General features: G+C 43.3%; 1 protein-coding gene and 1 long non-coding RNA gene across 8 annotated transcripts in view; both read left to right on the top strand.

Annotated features, from left to right (window-relative positions):
* TBC1D8 (TBC1 domain family member 8) overlaps positions 1 to 19,349 on the top strand; it is a 103,668-nt gene that overhangs the window by 39,561 nt on the left and 44,758 nt on the right. For 3 of the 7 annotated variants that reach the window (XM_047743989.1, XM_047743984.1, XM_047743983.1), the window contains exon 2: positions 3,811 to 3,966. The exons of 1 other annotated variant lie outside the window; for it this stretch is intronic. In XM_047743989.1, coding sequence (XP_047599945.1) covers positions 3,811 to 3,966 — 156 coding nt within the window. Of the gene's footprint in view, positions 1 to 3,810; positions 3,967 to 14,690; positions 14,725 to 19,349 lie in introns of those variants that run through there. 3 more of the 7 variants (XM_047743987.1, XM_047743986.1, XM_047743990.1) reach the window with 2 other exon arrangements.
* Positions 7,012 to 9,344, top strand: LOC125108329 (uncharacterized). The gene is made up of 3 exons (XR_007129873.1): positions 7,012 to 7,239; positions 8,493 to 8,497; positions 9,016 to 9,344. It is a non-coding gene; the product is annotated as an uncharacterized LOC125108329 (long non-coding RNA).

The raw sequence follows: 19,349 nt of genomic DNA, 5'->3' as shown, positions 1-19,349 counted from the left end.
TTCTTTAAGAATGAACTGCAGGGTGCCTGGCTAGCTCTGTCGGTAGAGCATGTGACTTTTTTTTTTTTTTTTTTTATCTTTGAATTTTTTAATTTTTTTCAGCATAACAGTATTCATTATTTTTGCACCACACCCAGTGCTCCATGCAATCCGTGCCCTCTACAATACCCACCACCTGGTGCCCCCAACCTCCCACCCCCTACCCCTTCAAAATTCTCAGATCGTTTTTCAGAGTCCATAGTCTCTCATGGTTCACCTCCCCTTCCAATTTCCCTCAACTCCCTTCTCCTCTCCATCTCCCCTTGTCCTCCATGCTATTTGTTAGAGCATGTGACTTTTTAAAAAAGATTTAATTAATTTATTGGCGGGAAGCTGGAGAGAGTGCACACGTGTGTTCCAGCAGGGAGAGGGAGAACCTCTTCAGCAGACTCCACACTGAGCATGGAGCTTAAGGGGGCGTTCCATCTCATGACCCCAAGATCATGACCTGAACGGAAACTAGGAGTCTACACTTAACTGGCTGAGCCACCAAGGGGCCCCAGAGCATAGGACTCTTGATCTCAGAGTCATGAGTTCAAGCCTCACATTGGGCATAGAACTTACTTAAAAAAACAAACCTGAAAAACTCAAACTCCTCACATGGACTCTGAGTCTTTCAGCTCTTTCCAGCTGTTAGGCCGGACTCTATTGATAAGGTGGTAAAGTACAGGGAAGAGAAGTGCCCTGTAAATCTTAGAGAATCTTGGTCTTTCAGTGGGTCTGTGTTCCTGGGATGTGTCCTTAATAGTGTTTCTTGGATGCCTCCCTCCCCCACACCCCCACTTAGATGAGACTGGGAGATAGGAGCAGGTTGGAGTCAGAGAAACACCCTTTGCCCAGCTGGGGTGAGGTTCTGGAAAAGTCTTTCCCGTGGAGAGCAGGCCTGTGTTATGGAGAATGCTCTGAGCTTACTGCACCGTGAGGACTCTTGGTTCCCTGGGTGCACGTGTGGGGGTTTTTCCCGGCTCTTCGTAATGAGGACCTAGTGGTAAAAACTCTGTGGGTTTGGGGCCCCCTATGACCGTGGCCATCAGGAGTTTCTGACTGTCCTGCTAGTCCATACTCAGCCCCCAGCAGTTTGTCAAAACCACCCCTGAAGTGTTCCTACCACATTATGGCCCCAGTGGCTTTTCCTTCAGGTGAGCAGATCTTGGCTGTGACTTTGGACTGTCCATTCTCCCCAGATTTCTGGGTTATGATTTTGACCTGTGACCTTAGTTCTCTGATGGGTCCCAGAAAGGCCTCTGATTGCTAGTTTGCTCACTTCTTGTTATGACGGGCATGAGGACTTCAAATTCTTTACAGGGTAGAGCTGAAGCTAGATGTCCCTTTTTCACTTCATTGCTGTCCTCCCCACCTTCCCACCCCTGAAGTTCGGTACGGTACCAAGTTGGTTGTGTTGGTATAAGACATCCTGATCACTGCAAAAACTCCTGGGTCTTGAAGAGAAAAAAATCACTCAGATCAAGAAGATTGCTTTGGTGCTGTGTTCAGGCTGTTATTTCCCACCCTTCTCACTTCCTTCTTCTGTTGCTCAGGTTTGTCTTATTAGCAAACTAGATGCGGATTTTACAACTGATCTCTTAAACTGGGAAGTGCTAAGTCTGCATGTGGGATGGGTGGGGGTTTTTTTAGCACCTTTCTAGTGTCCCTCCACTTCCCTATCACTCACGCCCCCCCTCCAGGCTTTGACAGACAAACATGTTCTATCAGTCTTGTACAAATGCATCTTTAACTGTATACCCCCGCCCCCCCCACCCCCTGCTTTTAATCACTATAGCTTCCCTAAGCAGCTGTGCTGGTTCTGTGTTAAAGTAACAGCCCCTTAATCCACCTGACAGCTTTCAGCCCCTCTCAATTATCTGTAAGTCAAGTGCAAACCAGTAAGGGGGCAAAAATTCTGAGCAGCGTAAGGAATAATTGCTATAAAAAAACTCATGTACCTTTCCTTCTTTCCCTCAAGCCATTAATTAGGACAGGTTAAGGTGATTGTATGGGTGGGGTAGGTGGACAGTCAGAGCCTGAACAGGGTGAAAAGGGCATCTGTCAGAAAGGGGACGTTGGAGCAACAGGAGGATGGATCAGATAAGTAAATACATTAAGGATAATGGAAGCCGGGTTCCCCAGTGTTGGAGAAGAGAGTTGCAAATGTGGAAGGAAACTGGAACAACGTGGTATGCGATCGCCATTGGAGGAACTGGTGTGAACTCCGTTTTTGTTTTTGTTTTTTTTTAATATTTTAATTTATTTATTTGAGAGAGAGAGACAGACAGAGAGAGCATGAGCGAGGAGAAGGTCAGAGGGAGAAGCAGACTCCCCGTGGAGCTGGGAGCCCGATGTGGGACTCGATCCTAGGACTCCAGGATCATGACCTGAGCTGAAGGCAGTCGTTTAACCAACTGAGCCACCCAGGCGCCCCTGAACTCTGTTTTTAAGTATAAAATCAGCATAAAGATAAAATTGTTAATGTGTACTTGTGTATACATATGTAAACACACATATACCCATACATATATGCATATCCATGCATCTCTGTCCACTGAGGGTTCTGTGAGCAAGCACCCCCAGAGCAGTAAATGTACGTGGCTCCCAGATCTTGGCTTTTAAATACTATTCTTCACTGAATGAAGCAGGGCTTCTTGGAGAAATGGCTGATTCCAGGGCTAGAGCAGGAAAAAAAAAACAGGATGAACTGGGATTATTTGACCATGCCAGAGAGTAGAAGGAGTAATGGGGACATGTCCAAAGGACACAGAAACCAGCTTGAAGAGGCTTCCACTGGCCAAGTTAGAGACCATGTGAACATCAAAATAATCGTAATACTAGACTGGATAAAGTAGGAAAACACGAAACCATATTGATAGAAATAAATGAGTTGAAAATTTAATGAGGAACATAGTTTCAGAGTACTTCACAGAATACTTGTTAATTACAAAGGGAAAAAGGAGTAACTTTACAGTGCAGAAGCTTGGCAAACACTCTTTACGAACAGTGGGACAGTACAAAATTGTCTGCCACCTGGTGTGTGAGGGTGTGTGTTTCTGTGTTTGCTGTGGATTCATGATGATATTCATTACAACAGAATGATAAACCTTTACTTTGTATGCTTTATGGTCTGTGAAGGATTCAGTTTATTATTTGCTTCTCACAGTCCCCTTCTGGAGTAGGCAAGGATTATCATCTACCTTTGAGATGATGATATAATAATAACGGTACTTCTTACACCCAGGCAATAAATAGTCTAAGACCTTTTGAATGTTGCATGTATTAATTCTCACAATTACCCTAGAGGTAGGTATACTGTGATTATTCCCTTTTACAAAGGAGACCAAGGCACAGAGAGGTTAAGTAACTTGCCCAAGGTCACACAACTTGAAAATTGGAGAGCTGGGACTTGAGTCAGGCATTCTGACTACAGATCCCAGCTCTTCCATACGGAGACATGTTGCCTCTGTAATGGAGACGCTGAGGAAAGCCGGCAGGTTAGATGACTTGTCTAGGGCCCCTTGTTCCCTCTGGTCATTGGATAATGCAAATCTGTACTGAGGGCCTGTTAATGTCAGGCCCTGTTTCAGATGTTGGGTGACTGGTACTAGGCAGCCCGAGCCCTGGGCCTCATGGAGCTCGGGCTCCTCAGAGCTGAGTTGAAGAACTTGACCCAAGCCTGCTGCCTTCCAGTGTTGAGTCTAGAGGCCAACTGAACTGTTTGCAGGAAGTAGGCAGCTAGTTGGTCCCCATGCTCAGAGGTGCCCTTTCTTTTTTCTTTTGAAGGTCGCCTGGTAGGCGCTCTGGATGCAGTGCTGGACTCCAATGCACGGGTCGCTCCATTTCGAATTCTGCTTCAGGTGCCTGGGTCCCAGGTTTATTCTCCCATAGCATGTGGTGAGTTACTGAGTGGATCAGACGTTTACTGGGCCATAGCCACTGGTGAGTTTTGTTCCGGTTGGAATATTCCAAACCTTACGGTCTAAGCATGCTGAGTATCTGCATGTTGGTGAAGCTTGAAGGTAACTCCTTTTAGTAACTCATCTGCTTTTATGAGCTCTTTTTTTCTTTTTCTTTTTCTTTTTTTTTTTTTCCAGCCATCAAAAGCACATAAAGACTACATGCTTGGGCACCTTAGCTTCGGCATGCCAGGCTTCTGCGTGGTGTGTTATTCCCGGATGCTCGATCTCATTAAGTATGAATGGAGCCCTTTTTCCCTTAATTTTGTTTCTGACCTAACAAACATCTTCCTGGGTGTGTACACCTGTGGTAATGGGACAGGGGAAGCATCTGAGGGCTGTGTCTGACTCAGGGCAGTCTTTACCCTCCTTGTCCCACATTTATGCTGCATCACTGGACTGCTGTGCCCCATGGGAATTTCAAAATCCCCTCACCCTCTTCATCTGGGGTTTCAGTCCTCCTACACGATCTAATGGTCTACCTGCTACACCAGCGTCTTGGGGGCTGGGAATCGTTGCATCTGAGGAGCCCTTTCTATTCAAAAACAAAAATAAGATGCGTCTTTTTAACTACTCAAGTCATAAATGTTCACCTTCCAGAAGCTAAGCTGGTAAGAGAGAAGGACAAGGAAATTTCCATACCCCTCTACCAGTGCTGATCATTCTTCTGTGTACATGGGCTAATATACATAGGGACTTCTAATTTTGTTTTTTCTCTTAACAATTTACTAGGTACCATATATTTCCATTACTGCACATTCTTTAACATCAATTTTTTTTTCCTGGAAAAATGTAAAGACAGAGAAGAAAATTTTTAGCATATCCACCATCCAATTCTAAGCACTGCTAATATCTTGGTATTTTTCCCCCAGTCTGTTGTGTTTTGTTCTAGTTAAGATGAATCCTTCTGTATTTGTATAAAATCATAAAAACGGTGCACATTCGATATGATCCATCAACACTTGACAAATACAAAGAAGAGAATGTGTCTCACCCCACATCCTAGCCACCCAACGTTAACCTCTGGTCACCCTGGGTTCACCTCATCGCACACTTTATACTGCTTTTAGGGCAGGGATGATGATTGTTTTGAAGACAGAAGTACCTTTGTAAAAATGCAGCCTGCTATTTTGTAATAAAATAATTACAGTGCTAATAGTTGACCATGCTATTTTGTAACAAAAGTATTACATTTTTACTTGATCTCAGTATACCAGAAGCTGAAGTAAAACCAGAGAAATGTTAAAGTTCAAAAATAAATGTTTCCTTAACACGAGAGCTTATTTTCTAAAAGGTTCATGGAAGGTTAAGGGAAGAGATTTGTGAAAGCATCACAGGGTTAGGATTGTGGCTTTTTAAAGCAGTATTGCAATTCTGACCATTTGCTTTCACTCCCCAGTTGAGAGGACAAGGATGCCAGCATTCTTTTTCTTCCCCCTTCCTCTCCAGTTTCTCATTTAAAAATGTGTTATTAACTTCATGTTGTACTTTTCATTCTGTCACCATGCTGTCCATCATTTTTTTGGCTCTGTCCTCTATTTAAATGGATCTAATGCTTTTACTCAGGTATGGTTTTCCTAATACAGAATCTTTAATTTTGGCTTCTCTCTCTCTCTCTCTCTCTCTCTCTTTAAGTAGACTCCATGCCCAATGTGAAGCCCAACATGGGGCTTGAACTTACAACCCTGAGATCAAGACCTGAGCTGAGATCAAGAGTCGGATGGGTCGATGCCCAACTGACTGAGCCACACAGGCACCCAATTTTGGCTAATGTCTTGATTGCCTAGATTCCTGTTTTCTTCTCCCAGTAATGTCTCACATTTACAAGGATGTGTCCCTTGCTTTTGGACTTGAGTAACACCTTGGCTGGGTGTGATAGTCTCTGGCCTTCTAGAGCATAGTGGCCATTACTCTAGGGTCTTCCTGTATTTAACAAGACAATGGGAGAAATCTCAGGCTGTTTTTTTTTTTTCTTTCTCCTCCTTTTTAGCCCCTTATGGGTGATGTGCTCTTCGTGCCTATAACTATCTGTATCTCTGAGGTTAAGTAGTTTAGTAACTTGGTTGTGATCTGTTAGTGCTTTGAGCACATTGTGTTAAATTTTTTTGGAATTCAGTGTGCTCTTTCAGTATACAGATTGATTTCTTTAATCACTTCAGGAAATTTTCTTATTTTCTATGTGTATTTTTTTAAAAATGTGTTTAATGTTCCACTTATTGGAATCCCTACCTCAGATTCTTTCTATTGGATAACTTGTCTACTTTTCATTATTGTTTTTTTTTTTTTAAAGATCTTATTTTCTTATTTGACAGATCACAAGTAGGCAGAGAGGCAGGCAGAGAGAGGAGGAAGCAGCCTCCCTGCTGAGCAGAGAGCCTGATATGGGGCTTGATCCCAGGACCCTGGGATCATGACCTGAACTGAAGGCAGAAGCTTTAACCCACTGAGCCACCCAGGTGCCCCTTCATTCTTGTTTTTATCTGTCTCTTCAACTAGCATCTTGCATGCTGTTCATAATCCTTTTCTGAGTGAATAATTCTGTTTTCAGCCATGTATCCCACACTTCATTGCTTTAACTTACTCATTCAGCTGTGTTTTAACTTAATTTATTTAGAGAGGGAGAGAGCACGTGAGCAGGGGCAGAAGGAGAGAGAGCATCTCAAGCAGATTCCATGCTGAGCGCGGAGCCCAATGTGGGGCTCGATCTCAGGACCCCAAGGTCATGACCTGAGCTGAAATCAAGAGTCGGATCCTCAACTGACTGAGCCACCCACGCGTCCCTCATTTGGCTGTGTTTCTATCATTTTCTTGGGTGTCTCCTCTCCCTTTTCTCTGTTTTTTAATTTTCTCATCTTGGAACTCTCACTTTCCTGAGTTCACGTTCTTGCTGTCTTACCGCATGAAGCATTTATGAGAATTTCCCTTTCCTCCTTGAGGCTTCCATTTTCCTTCTAGGACATAGTCCCTGTCTTTGGAACACCTTGTGCTCCTTTGTTTCTCCCCTTTTGCTGCCAGGTGTTGGTTTGGTTGCTGTGCTCTTCCTCTGCACCCCACTCATGCTTGGACATGGTCCTCTAAGACTGACCCTGTGGCATTTGCACCAGCATAGGAGGACTGTTGGACTAGTATTTTGGGGACAGAGTGGAGAGGACAGGTGTGCTGCTGGGTTGGATATGGGGTGTGAGAGAGCAAGCCCCTGTTCCTTTCTCCAGTTTCTCTCTGGTTTCTCTCCTATCACTTTGCCCTAGGCCAGACAGTGGGTCTTGCTCTGGCTTTGGGGCTTTTGATGTGAACATCAAGAGTTTTGTCTCCTCACTAGATTGGTTTCTGGGGAGTCTTCAGAGTGGGGACCCTGCTCAGTTCCTGAATCTGTGTGGCTGGGGCAGGGGGAGGATCTAGAGTAGCACTCGGGGTTCATGGAGCATCTCAGACCACAGCGAATTTATGGCTGCACAGCCCTCAACCTTATGGCTGTAGCCTAATTTACTCTTCCAGTCCCTTATTAGATGCTTAATTAGTTCTGATTTTTCAGTATTTTAAAAACCTAAATGAACAATCATACACTTAAATATTTCAGGATACTTCTCAATTCCCAAAGTCCATTCATGTGAAATGTTAGGTGCCTGCCATGTACCAGACTCATGCTTGGTGTCGGGGGTTCGTGAGTGAGCGTGTGAAGGATGGTCTCCCTCCACCCGGCTTCACAGGGCCCTGGGGAATCCAGAGAGCAACCCGCAAGTGGCAGGTAGAGCTGGAATGAGGATTAGGAAAGTAGGAGGCGGCAAGACCCTTGACCAGCATGTAGTAAGGAAGTTCTGCAGCAGCCGGGGATGTACTTTCTAAGGCCATCTGTCCATGTATCGCCAAACTGCGTGCCATAAAGGTTGCAGCAGCTTACACTCTCCCTACCCCCTTCGCCCCCTGCCCCGCCCCACCCTGGCAGTCCTGAGCAGGTTGAATTCCTCGAATGTTCTTTCTCTTGAGCCAGGATCTGCTTCCTTTAGTTTCTACTTGGCTGAGGGTTTGCCTTGGCCCCGAGCCGTGGCAGGTCTAGGATGCTTCATGTTCTGCTGTATTAGCCACGGAAAGTCCCCTGTGTGAGCGGTGGTTCTTTCCAGTGCTGCTTCTCTTGGGTTGGGGAAGAGAGGACAGGGAGGGTATTTGTATCCTGGGCTTGTGGTACTGATGGAGATACTTAGGCCTCTCCTGGGAGTTACTTAGGCATCCTGCACTGTGATATTGACTCACCATATTTAATATTTTATTGTGTCTTGAGCATTGAGAAAGGATCCCTGCCCAGGGTTTTAAGTTTCTGATAAAGCAAAAACAAGAACTGTAGGAAGGGCCTGGGCGGCACCAGGACGTGGGCAGGAACAGGAAGAGTGGCACGCAAGAATGATTTATATCTTCATTTGATTTTTGCACGGCAGTGCACGGAGACTGTAGGAGAGCTTTTGAGAAGAATTTTCTTTTTCTTCTTCCCTTTTTTTTTTCCTGCTTGTTTTTAAGCAGAGGTGGAAGAGCTAGGTCGATAATCCCCTGTGTGAGACTACTACCTGGCAGCGGATCTGTGGATGATTGTGGTCAGAAGGGGATAAGGATAAGTCACTATTATTTTTTGACTTACATGGACCGAGGAATCTAAAAGCTTTATAAACCTCACTGTCCTCAGTCGCTAAAAGATGCACGGTGAGTGTGGTGAGGACTTGTGTAAGAGAAGGGTGTGGAGGGCTGTGTCCTACTTTTCAGTTGGCCCTCAGATACCCCCTCCAAGAGACCCCACCCCTGCCTAGACACCCCTCCAACTGCTTCCCCCACTCTGCTGGTGGAGCCCTTCCAGCAGTTACACTGCTGTCACTTCACTTTTTTTTTTTTTCTTTTGGGTCTGCCCTCTAATGAAGATAAAAAGTTCTCTCGGGGTCCTGCCCACCACTAACCCTCCAGGGCCCGGGATAGGGTGTGGTATTCCGCAAATAGTAGGCCTGCAAATAAGCCAGAGCAGTCAAGTATGGACTCCTGCTTTGGGGGTGAGTAAGTAGTCTGTTAGTCAAAGAAGGTAACGGGCTCAGCACTTAAGTCTCCTGTCCATAAGGCATGGGAGGTGGGGCATGCAATCGCCAGTAAGACCTCTGGGCCCTTTCTGAGAAGCCAGGGCCGGGATATTCCATGCTGGGCGAGGCCCTGGGTCAGGAGCTCTGTAACTAGGGGCCAGGACCATTGAGCAGTAGAAAAACTTGCTAAACAGGGGTCTTGCTCTCTTTAAAAAACAAATAAAAAAAACCCTAAACCATTTTTCATTGAGGTAAAATATATATAACCTAACATTCGCCATCTTCTCCATTTTTAAGTGTATAGTTCAGTGGCATTAAGTACATTCACACTGTTGTGCAACCATCACCACAACCCGCTCCAGGGGTTTTTCACTTGCACAAACTGAAGTTGTGCCCAATGTCCCTGTTCCTTGCTGGCCCCTGGCAGACCCCATTCTGCTTCCTGTCTCTATGGATCTGACTTTTTAAGGCTGCGTTAACCTATTGCATGGGGACTTTCCCATTAAAATCGGATATAATGATCAGCACAGAGAAGAAATCAAGGCCATGGTGTTTGGGATCAGGAGAGTCATATCCCAGGAGCCAGTTCCTGGTCTGGGTCGGGAGAGGAGGGAAGAGCGGAGTGAGGAGAGCCTGGGGTAGGTCAGCTTCTGATGGCATTGACACCTAGACATGAGGGCCTCTTGGGGGCCCTGGAGGAGCAAGGAGACTTTGCTGGGGTTTCTCTTCTGATGTCTCAGCCTGTGCTTTGTTCCGCAGTTGAAAAGCCCAGGCTGTGAGTTACTGATCTGTCATTGCATGTACCTCTTGGTAGGTGACTCTCTGTGCTGTTGCTGTGTTGCTGACATATGGTATTCTTTACCGTGACCCTGAACACTGAGTTAGTTACTGTCTTTGCCTTGTTTCTGGGAAGTAGAGGAAACCCAGGAAACCCTGGATTGTCTGCGTCACTCGTTCCAGGAGTTAAACTGATGATGTAAGAATTAGACTCCTTTTAACATTGATTAATTGAGCTATGGGGTGGATTGTCTTTTCTGGTTACTGAAAGAGGACTTGATTGCCTTGCTAAGAGATAGGATGGAACATGGCCAGGAGAGCAGGAACTTTCTGAGAAACTCTTCAAATCTTTGTACAGACCATCTTTTAATAATGCTCATGTCTTCACAGATCTGAATTTGAACTCCAGAGTGCCCTACTACTTTTGTGACTGTTTGTGACAAGATAAGTGCAAAGTTTTCACCTTCTTAGCAAGGTCTTGTCCCATGGTTTTGAGAGAAATGAGGGAGAGCAGGAAAACCAGGAGAAAGTAAGTAGGTGAGCAGGACGACGCCATGATACTGCCTTACACCAGTAGAGTGCAGAGAATTTCAAGCAGATCTGAGGGAGATACCTGCCTGGATGGGCAGAGGCATACCTGTATCTTGGGAGGGAGTAAATATGTAGTTCGAAAAAAAACTTAGTATTTTCAACTTGGAATATGAAAAAAATACACGGTTTTGAAATTTCCAAGGTCATTATAGGAAACTGTAGTTGTTCTGCTAATGAAAATGTGTGGCGTATATTTTTTTAAAAATTGAGACTCACAGGAGTTAGGCTTTCCAGCTTAAAAATTATTTTCCTTTTGCCCAAACTTTCCTCGTTTGTTCCCCTCAACAACGTATAGGTAGGCACAGTTACTGACTTCAGAGAGGGAGGAAGCAAGGCATAAGTTGCTTTGTAACTTGCCAGGACCACATCTTGCGTCAGGAGTGCCTCACCAGTGGCTCAGGCACAGGTCCTTCTAGAATGTTCTCAGAGTGTTCTTTGATTCCTTTCTTATCTCTGCCCTTGACCACGGCTGGCATTTTTAGTTTCTCCTGTTCTGCACCACTGTTCGCTTTGTCTTTGGAGAGAGAATTTTATTATGGGAGGAAATGTTCCAGGGTGGATCAGATTAGTGTCTTGGTGAACTTTGTGCCAGTGCCAGCCAGATATTTTTCCAAAACAGAACTCACTGTGCACTTCAAGGAAAGACTGGGAGGCAGCCCTGCGGGAGGAAAGTTAGAATTGTTTCTGGGTGCACACTCTGAGGCCACTCAATGTGAGTTGGCGGGTTTGCCTTTAGTTGCTTGGGATTTCCTTGAATAGCACTAGCTGGCATTTTCCGTGTGGGATTTTTCACTTGGAAATGGCTGAGGCATGCCGTGGCTAATGCTTCTTTTCAGTCGGCGAGTGTGTGTCACCAGGCTCCTACTGTTTTAGACAATTTTGCTTATGCTCAAAGAATTAAACTCCCCGAAGATGTTCATCCATTAGGGATGTTGCTTCTAATTATTTTAAAAAGCAGGCAACGCCTACATGTAACTTTTAAATTTGAAGGTCAAAGTGCTGTTTAAAAGACACTTTTGAACCAGGGTAGATACTTGTAGGCCCCAGGGTCTGTGTTCTCCAGGTAGCCAAAGCCCCCGCCCTCTGTTGCAACAGGCCGCCTGTCTCCCTCTTGAGACAGTTCTTCCACATGAAGTCTTTCCTTACCTAAATCCTGATTTGTTATTTGACCTACATCGGAATAAGTGTGACCTGGATAAAATCTAAAGGCTTGAAGCTGGGAATCTGACGTTTCTCTGGCTTCCTTCACGTTGCCTAACATCTGCACAGAGCACGACCTGTTGGAATGAAAAAACCAGCCGGAGGGGATATTGGCAGGCGTCTGGTTTTATCCTTTCCGTTTTAGTAGATGTGGGGAGACTGACTGAGGCATGGGTTTCCAACTAAGATGACTTTGGCAAATGACTTTTAATTCATGGTTTCTTACTGAACAAAAGTGAAGGCAGACTGTGAGAGCAGTAGGCTCTGGACTCACTTTGGTGCTGGGAGCCCTTCTCCTGCAGGCCTTGCCAGCCTGTGTCTGTCGTCCTGCTCCCTTCATGTGGCTTTCAGGCTACTGAAGCTGCCTGCGGCCCAGTGGGCTCACTTCAGGGCTTGCTGCTGCCCTGGCTTCTGGGACCTCTGCTAGAACCTGATGCGTCTGAGTTGCCTGGGACTGGGAGTCCTCCTGATCGAAAAAATAATAAGGAAAATGCAGGGAACATGAAATCCTTCATCCTCGTTTCTTGCTCTGCTTTCGTAAATTTTTCCGAAGTCTTTTACAGAGTATTCTTCCTAGGTGTGGAGGTCAGTTTATCCAAGTTTTGTTAATAAGGGCTCTTAAAGTGTTTTTTGTTAGGAAGATTTTCAGACCTACCCCAAAGTAGTGAGGACAGTGTAATTGCGTCTTCCAGGCCCACGTGTTGGGATCAGGAAGCAGATGCCTTGGGATCATGGTTTTGCCTACTTTGTGTTATCTCTTATTCTCTGTGCCTTCTTCTCACCCACTGATTTATTTATTTAAGGATTTTATGTATTTCTCTTTCAGAGCCAGAGAGGAGAAGCAAGGAGAGTGGCAGGCAGAGGGAGAAGCAGGCTACCTGCTGAGTAAGGAGCTCGATGTGGGATGCCATCCCAGGACCCTGAGATCATGACCCGAGCCAAAGCAGATGCTAAGGGACTGAGCCACCCAGGGGCCCGATCTGGGTGGTTCTAATCCACATTCAACAAGGGCCACACACCTCATTTGGCGGCTGTGTCTCTTTTGTCTCCTTTAGTCAGGAAATCCTCCATTCCCCCTCTCCCGCCTAACTTTTTGTCCCCCCAAGTGATCGACTTGGTGAAGAAATTCGGCCAGTTTTTTTTTTTTTTTTTTTTTTTACATAGAATATCCTGTGCATTATGTTTCTGTTTCTTTCCTCAAAGTGTGGCTCAGCTCCTTTCTTAGTTCTTTGTCTCCCAAACTGGAAGATACTTACAAATGGTCAGTTAAATTCAGGTTTAATGTTTTCTTAAAAAAAATACTTGATGGGGGGTCCATGTCTTTTATACCGTGTCCTCTCAGCAGGCCCAGTTCCCCTGAGTGTCCTAGTCATGCTTGGGTTAGTTAATGAGTTCAGGAGGCCGCTTTTAATTGCCTTCTTCCCCATCAACCTTTCCTCTAGTGGTTTGCCCCATTTTAAACCCTGCCCTATTGATGCCCTATTAACTTTTTCCTCTACATATCACAAGGTTGTGATTTCTTACCACCCTCCCACCCCAATTTGATGTGTTGTTGTATAGCTGTGAGCTTGGGCTTGACTGTATAGGAGAACGTGAACTTAACTAGGACTACTTGGTGACCTTGAGACATGGAACGTTTAGAAAAGGGAGGACGGGAATGCTGACGTTGGTCCTTTCATTGCCTCTTGTTAGTGTGAGGAGTTGGTGCCCTGGTGATAGGCAGTGGTGACAAGTGAATTGTTTTTGTTTTTTTTTTTTTCTTTCTCTTCCCTCCCTGTCCCTTTTTAGCATTGTCTTAAAATTTCAAGTACTTCTCCCAGTATTTTATCATGAAGTTTTTCAAAGTATGGGAAGTTGGAAGTATTGTACGGTGAGCCAGTTGTTATAGATCTAGTGTGTGTCTGTTAATTTTGGTCCTTTATGTTACTGGGCTTGTGCCGTCCTCTGCCCCTCAGCACTTTCCTCTGGCTTCTGGCACTTGGTCCTGCTGCCAGTCACCTTTGAGTGCTTCCCTGCTCTCTGGCCAGTGAGATGTGGAACGTTCACCTTATGCATTTCCTACCTCCTGTCTGCATCCACTATTTCTCCAGTAGCACTGGTTCCTTTTAGTGGAGAATGGCGTGTAAGGGCACAGTCATTGTTACTGGGTTTTCACTGCTTGTAAGGCTTCTCAGGAAGTATGAGCTAAGGAGTGTGTGTTACAAAAAAAAAAAAAGTAAGTCATGAGTTCATATTAACTTTTTTGTTATGCTTCAAGATTTTAATGTAAATTCTAGCTAGTAAACATAGTGTAATATTCATTTCAGGGGTAGAATTTAGTGATTCACACATGAACTTTCTAATTCAACTGTAAAACTATATAGTTATAACAGCTTTGATTTTATGTTTTTCTCTTGAACACTGAAAATCTTGGTTTCTAACAATATTCACATAATTAACTATCTCACATATCCACATACATATTATATCTAAATGATGTCAATATTAGTAATAAGAGTACTGAGTGAAATTTAAGTTTTGGCAGCTTTGTTTAGCCTTAGAATATATTTAACTATGGATGTATAGTCAACATTGTTTAAAATAGCTGTTTTCTATGTGTAATCATTTTGTAACCTGAAAAGTCTATCCATTTACTCAAGTATTGCTTTTTTCCCCTTATTGATTTAACTTTTTTAAAAAAAGGAAAACTCTTTTGTAATGCCTGAATCAGACCTATAAAATCTATAGACAAGGTCTGTGTAGAGAAGCCTTTGATTGCTATCCCCTCCCTGTCCCTTTCCCTCTGCCACAGGGAAACCTCTCTTTTTTGTTAGCTGAGCTTTCTGCTGTTTTGTTTTACAAATATCCTCTACATTCTCACACCCTCCTTTTATAAAGGTCACATATATTCTCTTCTGTGCCTTGCTTTGTTCACGTAGACCACAGCCTAGAAATCATTCCATATCAGAGTTGAGATTATCTTCTTTGTTTTGTTTTGTCTTTCATTACATAGAACTGAGTACCATAATTTATTCAACCTGTTCTCTACTGATGGACGTTTGTGGTGTCTTCATCCCTGGCCATGCCTCAGTGAATAACCTGGTGGTTAAATAATTTTGCGTGTATGCTGCAGAATCATTGGGGTAGGTTACCCTTTCCATCCTGCAATCCCATCTCTAGTAAATGAATATGAACCTTTGTTAGATATCACTAAATGTCCCTTCCTCCATTGGGTTTGTACCGTTGGACAAAATTGACGTCAGCAGTGGATGAAAGTACCTGTTTCCCCAGATTCGTCATTGGATCTGTTGTCAAACTTGGGCATTTCCACCAATGTCATAGGTGTTTCTGCAGTGGTTCTTGTTTGCTCTCCTTATATTATGAGGAAGTCGAGCATCTTTCATGTTTAGGGCTGTTTTCAGAAACTCCTTGTTCTTACCCTTTGCTTCTTCTTTTTATTGGGTGGTTCTTTTCTTCCCCTCAGTTTTTAGACACTGTCTAAGCATTAGGAATATTAGGCCTTTGTCTGAAAATAAAAAAAAATCTTTTTCCAGTTTGTCATGCCCTTTGGTGGCTTTGCTTTTGGTGTGCTTACCTTGCAAAGGCTTTTTAATGTAGTGGGATTCAGAATGCCTTTCTTTTATACTTGATGATTTTGAGGCATGCTTAGGAAGGTTTTATTATTCCCAAGTTATACAGGAATTCACTCCTTTTCTTCAAGTACCCGTAAATTAGCTTTTTTCTATTAATACTTTTAAAACTGTTCTTTGTCTTCTGCCTTGCATTGCTTCTGACAAATCTCTCATTCTTTGTTGCTCTATAATTATCGTCTTTTTCCTTCATCACTGGCTTTCAGCAGTTTGATTAGATGTGCATTTATGTGATTTCTCTTGATGCTTTTTCTGCTTGGAGTTTTTTGAGATTCTTGGACCTGTGCGTTTATAGTGTTCATCAAACATGAAAAAAATTTAGCTATTTCTTCAAATATATACATATTTTTTCTGTTCTGTTTCTTGCCTGGCACCCCTCCCCTTTATCCCAGGACTCTAATTAGTAGTCTGCTTGCTGCTGTTCCAGGGCTTACTGATGTTCTGTTATTTATCTTGTTGTTAATCCTTTTTTTTCTGCTTTTCATTTTAGTTTTTAATCACTGTGTCCAAATTCCCTAGTTTTAATCCCATCCAGTCTATTTCTGAGTTCAGACACTGTTTCTCCATCCCTACAAGTTTGGTTTGGATCTTTTTCTGTATCTTCAGTTTGGTTCTCTCATTATCCTCATGCTTTCCTCTACTTTTTGAAAACTTTGGAGTATGTTTATGATAGCTGTTTTATGTTCTTGTCTGCTGATTATTTTATCTGTGTCCTTTCTGGTTCTGTGTCTATTGATTTTTTTTTTTTTCCTTTTGGTTAACAGATTTTCCTACACCTTTGTTTCTAATTCTGAGCAGTGTTTCTAATGGCACTAAGACAAGGACATTTTAATGACTGTTATAATTATAAATTGAAAATCCATTTTACTTTCAGTGTCAGGAAGGTTGATTTTTTCACTTACGGCAAGTACTTTTAGGGACTCAGTATCTTAATTTGAATTCAGGAAAGGCCAAGGAAATTAGGGAAAAAAGGTATAACATTTAATTTCTTAAACAATATAGTGAGATGTCCATGGGTAAAAATATGGTCAGTTGTGATGATGTGATATTGGTTCATGTGGGGATACTGCTCTAGGCACGGGTCTGATGTTAGCGTATCCACGTGAAGAGTGTATGGTGTCTGAAAATGAAAGGCTCTGGTTCAACCCTCTCGCCTGCTCATCTGTGACTTTTTGCTCAGATTCTTTGCTTCTGAGTTTTTCTGTCTAGGATGAGTGTTGTGTGAAATTTAGAAATGACACTGCCTTGGCAGTGTTGCTTTTAATGAGTCCCTTTGTGGTCTGTAGGGCTTTCAGGCCAGGCATTTGGTGGTTGACATGGAGTGTTTGGATGGAGGAGAAATGTGCTGTGTCAAAGAATCAGATCCTAACTACACACATGGAATGTCCATTCATTGTAAATTAGGATTTAGGTTAGCTAGAGAAGGCCCTTAATTTAGTTGAGTAGTTATCAAGCAGAGAGAAACAGTTGCTTTTAAAAACTGAAGCTTGGCTCAAGTTATTTATGGCTGTGTTCGTGCAGAAGCTGTAGGTATAGACAACGAGCTACTTGTTTTATTTCCTGAAAATACCTCTGGGGGAAACCTTGGCGAATACCTGCTGTGTGTGTGAGCTTGAAAGTGACTCAGCTCTTGGGAGCTGCCTGCCCAGCTCCCTAGGCTCCCATCTCCACTGTGAGGATAGAGCAAGGCCTTAGCAGCCAGGAGAACTGGCCTGGGGCTTGGCTCTTCTCTGCCCTAAGTTTTCATACCCAGAAAATAATACCACCTACTTTGTGCTGTTTTTATTAAGATAAACAATATCAAGTGTATGACCTGTCTAACAAAATGCCTGGACACATGCCAAGAATTCAAAAAACGGCCTGTGTCTACTACCTCTGCCTGTTCTGCCTTAGAGTTAGTAATTTAGAAATTACCATTCCTGGTAGTTGTGTGGTTAATTGGAGTTTCTAGGACTGTGTTTTAGTTTTGCATAAGCATTTGCAAGTCTGATTTGACTTTTTGTATGGGTAATATTTAAGATCCTCTGAACTTTGATTTTCTTAGGAAATAGAAGCCTTTTTCTGAAGCAATAGAAATCTTGTTTTGCCTTAATAAAACAGGGTATAATTTTGCCAGTTGGATTTCTGTTAAAATCCACAGTGTTCCTATAAATTTTGGTTTTAAATGGCTCTATTGGCCTTCTAGAGCTGCCATAACAAAAATACCACAGACAGGGTGGCTTAAATCAACACTGATTTGCTCCCTGTTCTGGAGGCTGGAAGTGTGCAATCCAGGTGCTGGCAAGGGTGGTTTCTCCTGAAGCCCCTCTCCTTGTCTTGCAGACGATCGTCTTCTCCCTGTATCCTCACATGGGGCCTTCCTGGTGTCTCTTCCTCCTCCTCCTCTTCTCTTCTTCAGTTTATTTTTTAGAGCATGCACTGGGGGTAGGAGCAGAGGGAGAGGGAAAGAAACTCTAAGCAGACTCCATGCTGAGCACAGTCCCCAGCTCGGGACTTATCTCACCCCCGGAGACCATGACCTGAGCTGAAGCCAAGGAAACCAAGAGTGAGATGTTAACCAACTCTGCCACCCAGGTGCCCATTTCCTCTTTTTAAGAGGGCATTAGTCCTCTCAGATCCAGATGCCACCTTTATGACCTTGCTTAACCTTAATTACTTGTTCAAGGCCCTATCTCCAAATATGGTCATATTGGGGGTTAGAGCTTCAGAATATGCGGTAGCTGCCCTCTGTCTTCGTTTTGGAAGGCCACAGCAGAAACGCTGAGAATATTGCTATGCTGTGAATTTGTAGCCTTTTTATCATTCCACCGCTTCAATGGGTGACATGTTTTCACTTTCTTATTTTCTCTTTACATTTCTCACCACTTGTACATCTGTAATATGGTGGCTTTCCGATGTTTTTTGAGCATGACCCACAGACAGAAAATATTTATGTGTGTTTGCTTAACTCTAACAAATATTTTATGTCAGTGATTGGCCTTATAAAGTGCCATGGATTCTCTTTTCTACTTTGTTTGTTAAAAAGCTGTTTCCTGATGGGATACTTCATGTAATTTGGGAAACTTGGTTACAGCTTAGGTTTCAAACTTTGGTGTGTGAGAGCTGTTGAGTGACTTTCCTTTTTAGTCCTTTGGGGCCGAGGACATGCAGTTGGTTTGCACTGATTTACGGTATTTTGGAAGCCTATCATAAGACTTCCCTGCAGAGGAAATTATAGTTTGGAAAATTTCCCTGCCATTTGGCAACTTTTGTAGGAAATGGAAGATAGTAGGCTGGAAAAGTTTCATCATCTTGATTGTCTTGGCTGGGAGAGACATACAGCTATGTCTTGTATGCAGGAACAGCGTAGATTGTGATGAAATCTAACTGTGGCCCAGTGATAGATTTTTCTTTGTGTGCCTGTTTTCTCTCTCAAGGTGTAGGTCGGGTTTTATTTTAGAATTTACCTTTCCCTGACATAAACTCCTCCCCATAAGTAGAAGAATCTTTTAAAGGATAGAAGCCTAAAATTTTGATGGCTTTATTTCAAGTCTTCATTCCATGTTATAGACTGTGTTTGGGCTTGTTTATAGTATTTATCATGGTGTCTGTGGTTATCAGCTGAGGATGACCTGCTTGGTTAGCTGTTAACAATGAATTGTGCTGTCCCTATGAGCTTAATAGGATAGATGAAAACCTGTTTCATGTCATCCAGAAAGATGCACTCAGGAAATTGGAATTGCTCTAAGTACAAACACAAAATAACTTTTTTTTTTTTAAGGGTCAAACCATAGGAGTAATGGACGTAAGGATTATGTAAATTATGTAATCAGGTAAATGTTATTTTGAAATTGAAATGCCACTTATTATGGAAGGACACCAGGGTACTTCAGGGTTGTAGAGAATGAGTTCATACCCTGCTTTTGCCTTTCCTTCAATACATATGACCTTGGAGAAGTGTTTGAGCCTCCATTTCCTCATTCAGAAGTTTTCCTTACACAGCAGTGAGCTAGCCCTTGGAATAGAAAAGTCACAAAGGTGAGTGTTCTCCCTTCTCTTGTTCTTCCTCATTCTGCCAAGGTTGTTTTTTTGTTTTGTTTTGTTTTGTTTTTTAAATAAATTAGGAGGTCATGAAACCA

The sequence above is a fragment of the Lutra lutra genome, chromosome 9 (assembly GCF_902655055.1).
Source record: "Lutra lutra chromosome 9, mLutLut1.2, whole genome shotgun sequence".
NCBI classification, from domain to species: Eukaryota; Metazoa; Chordata; class Mammalia; order Carnivora; family Mustelidae; genus Lutra; species Lutra lutra.
This window is presented reverse-complemented; position numbering and strand designations above follow the sequence as displayed.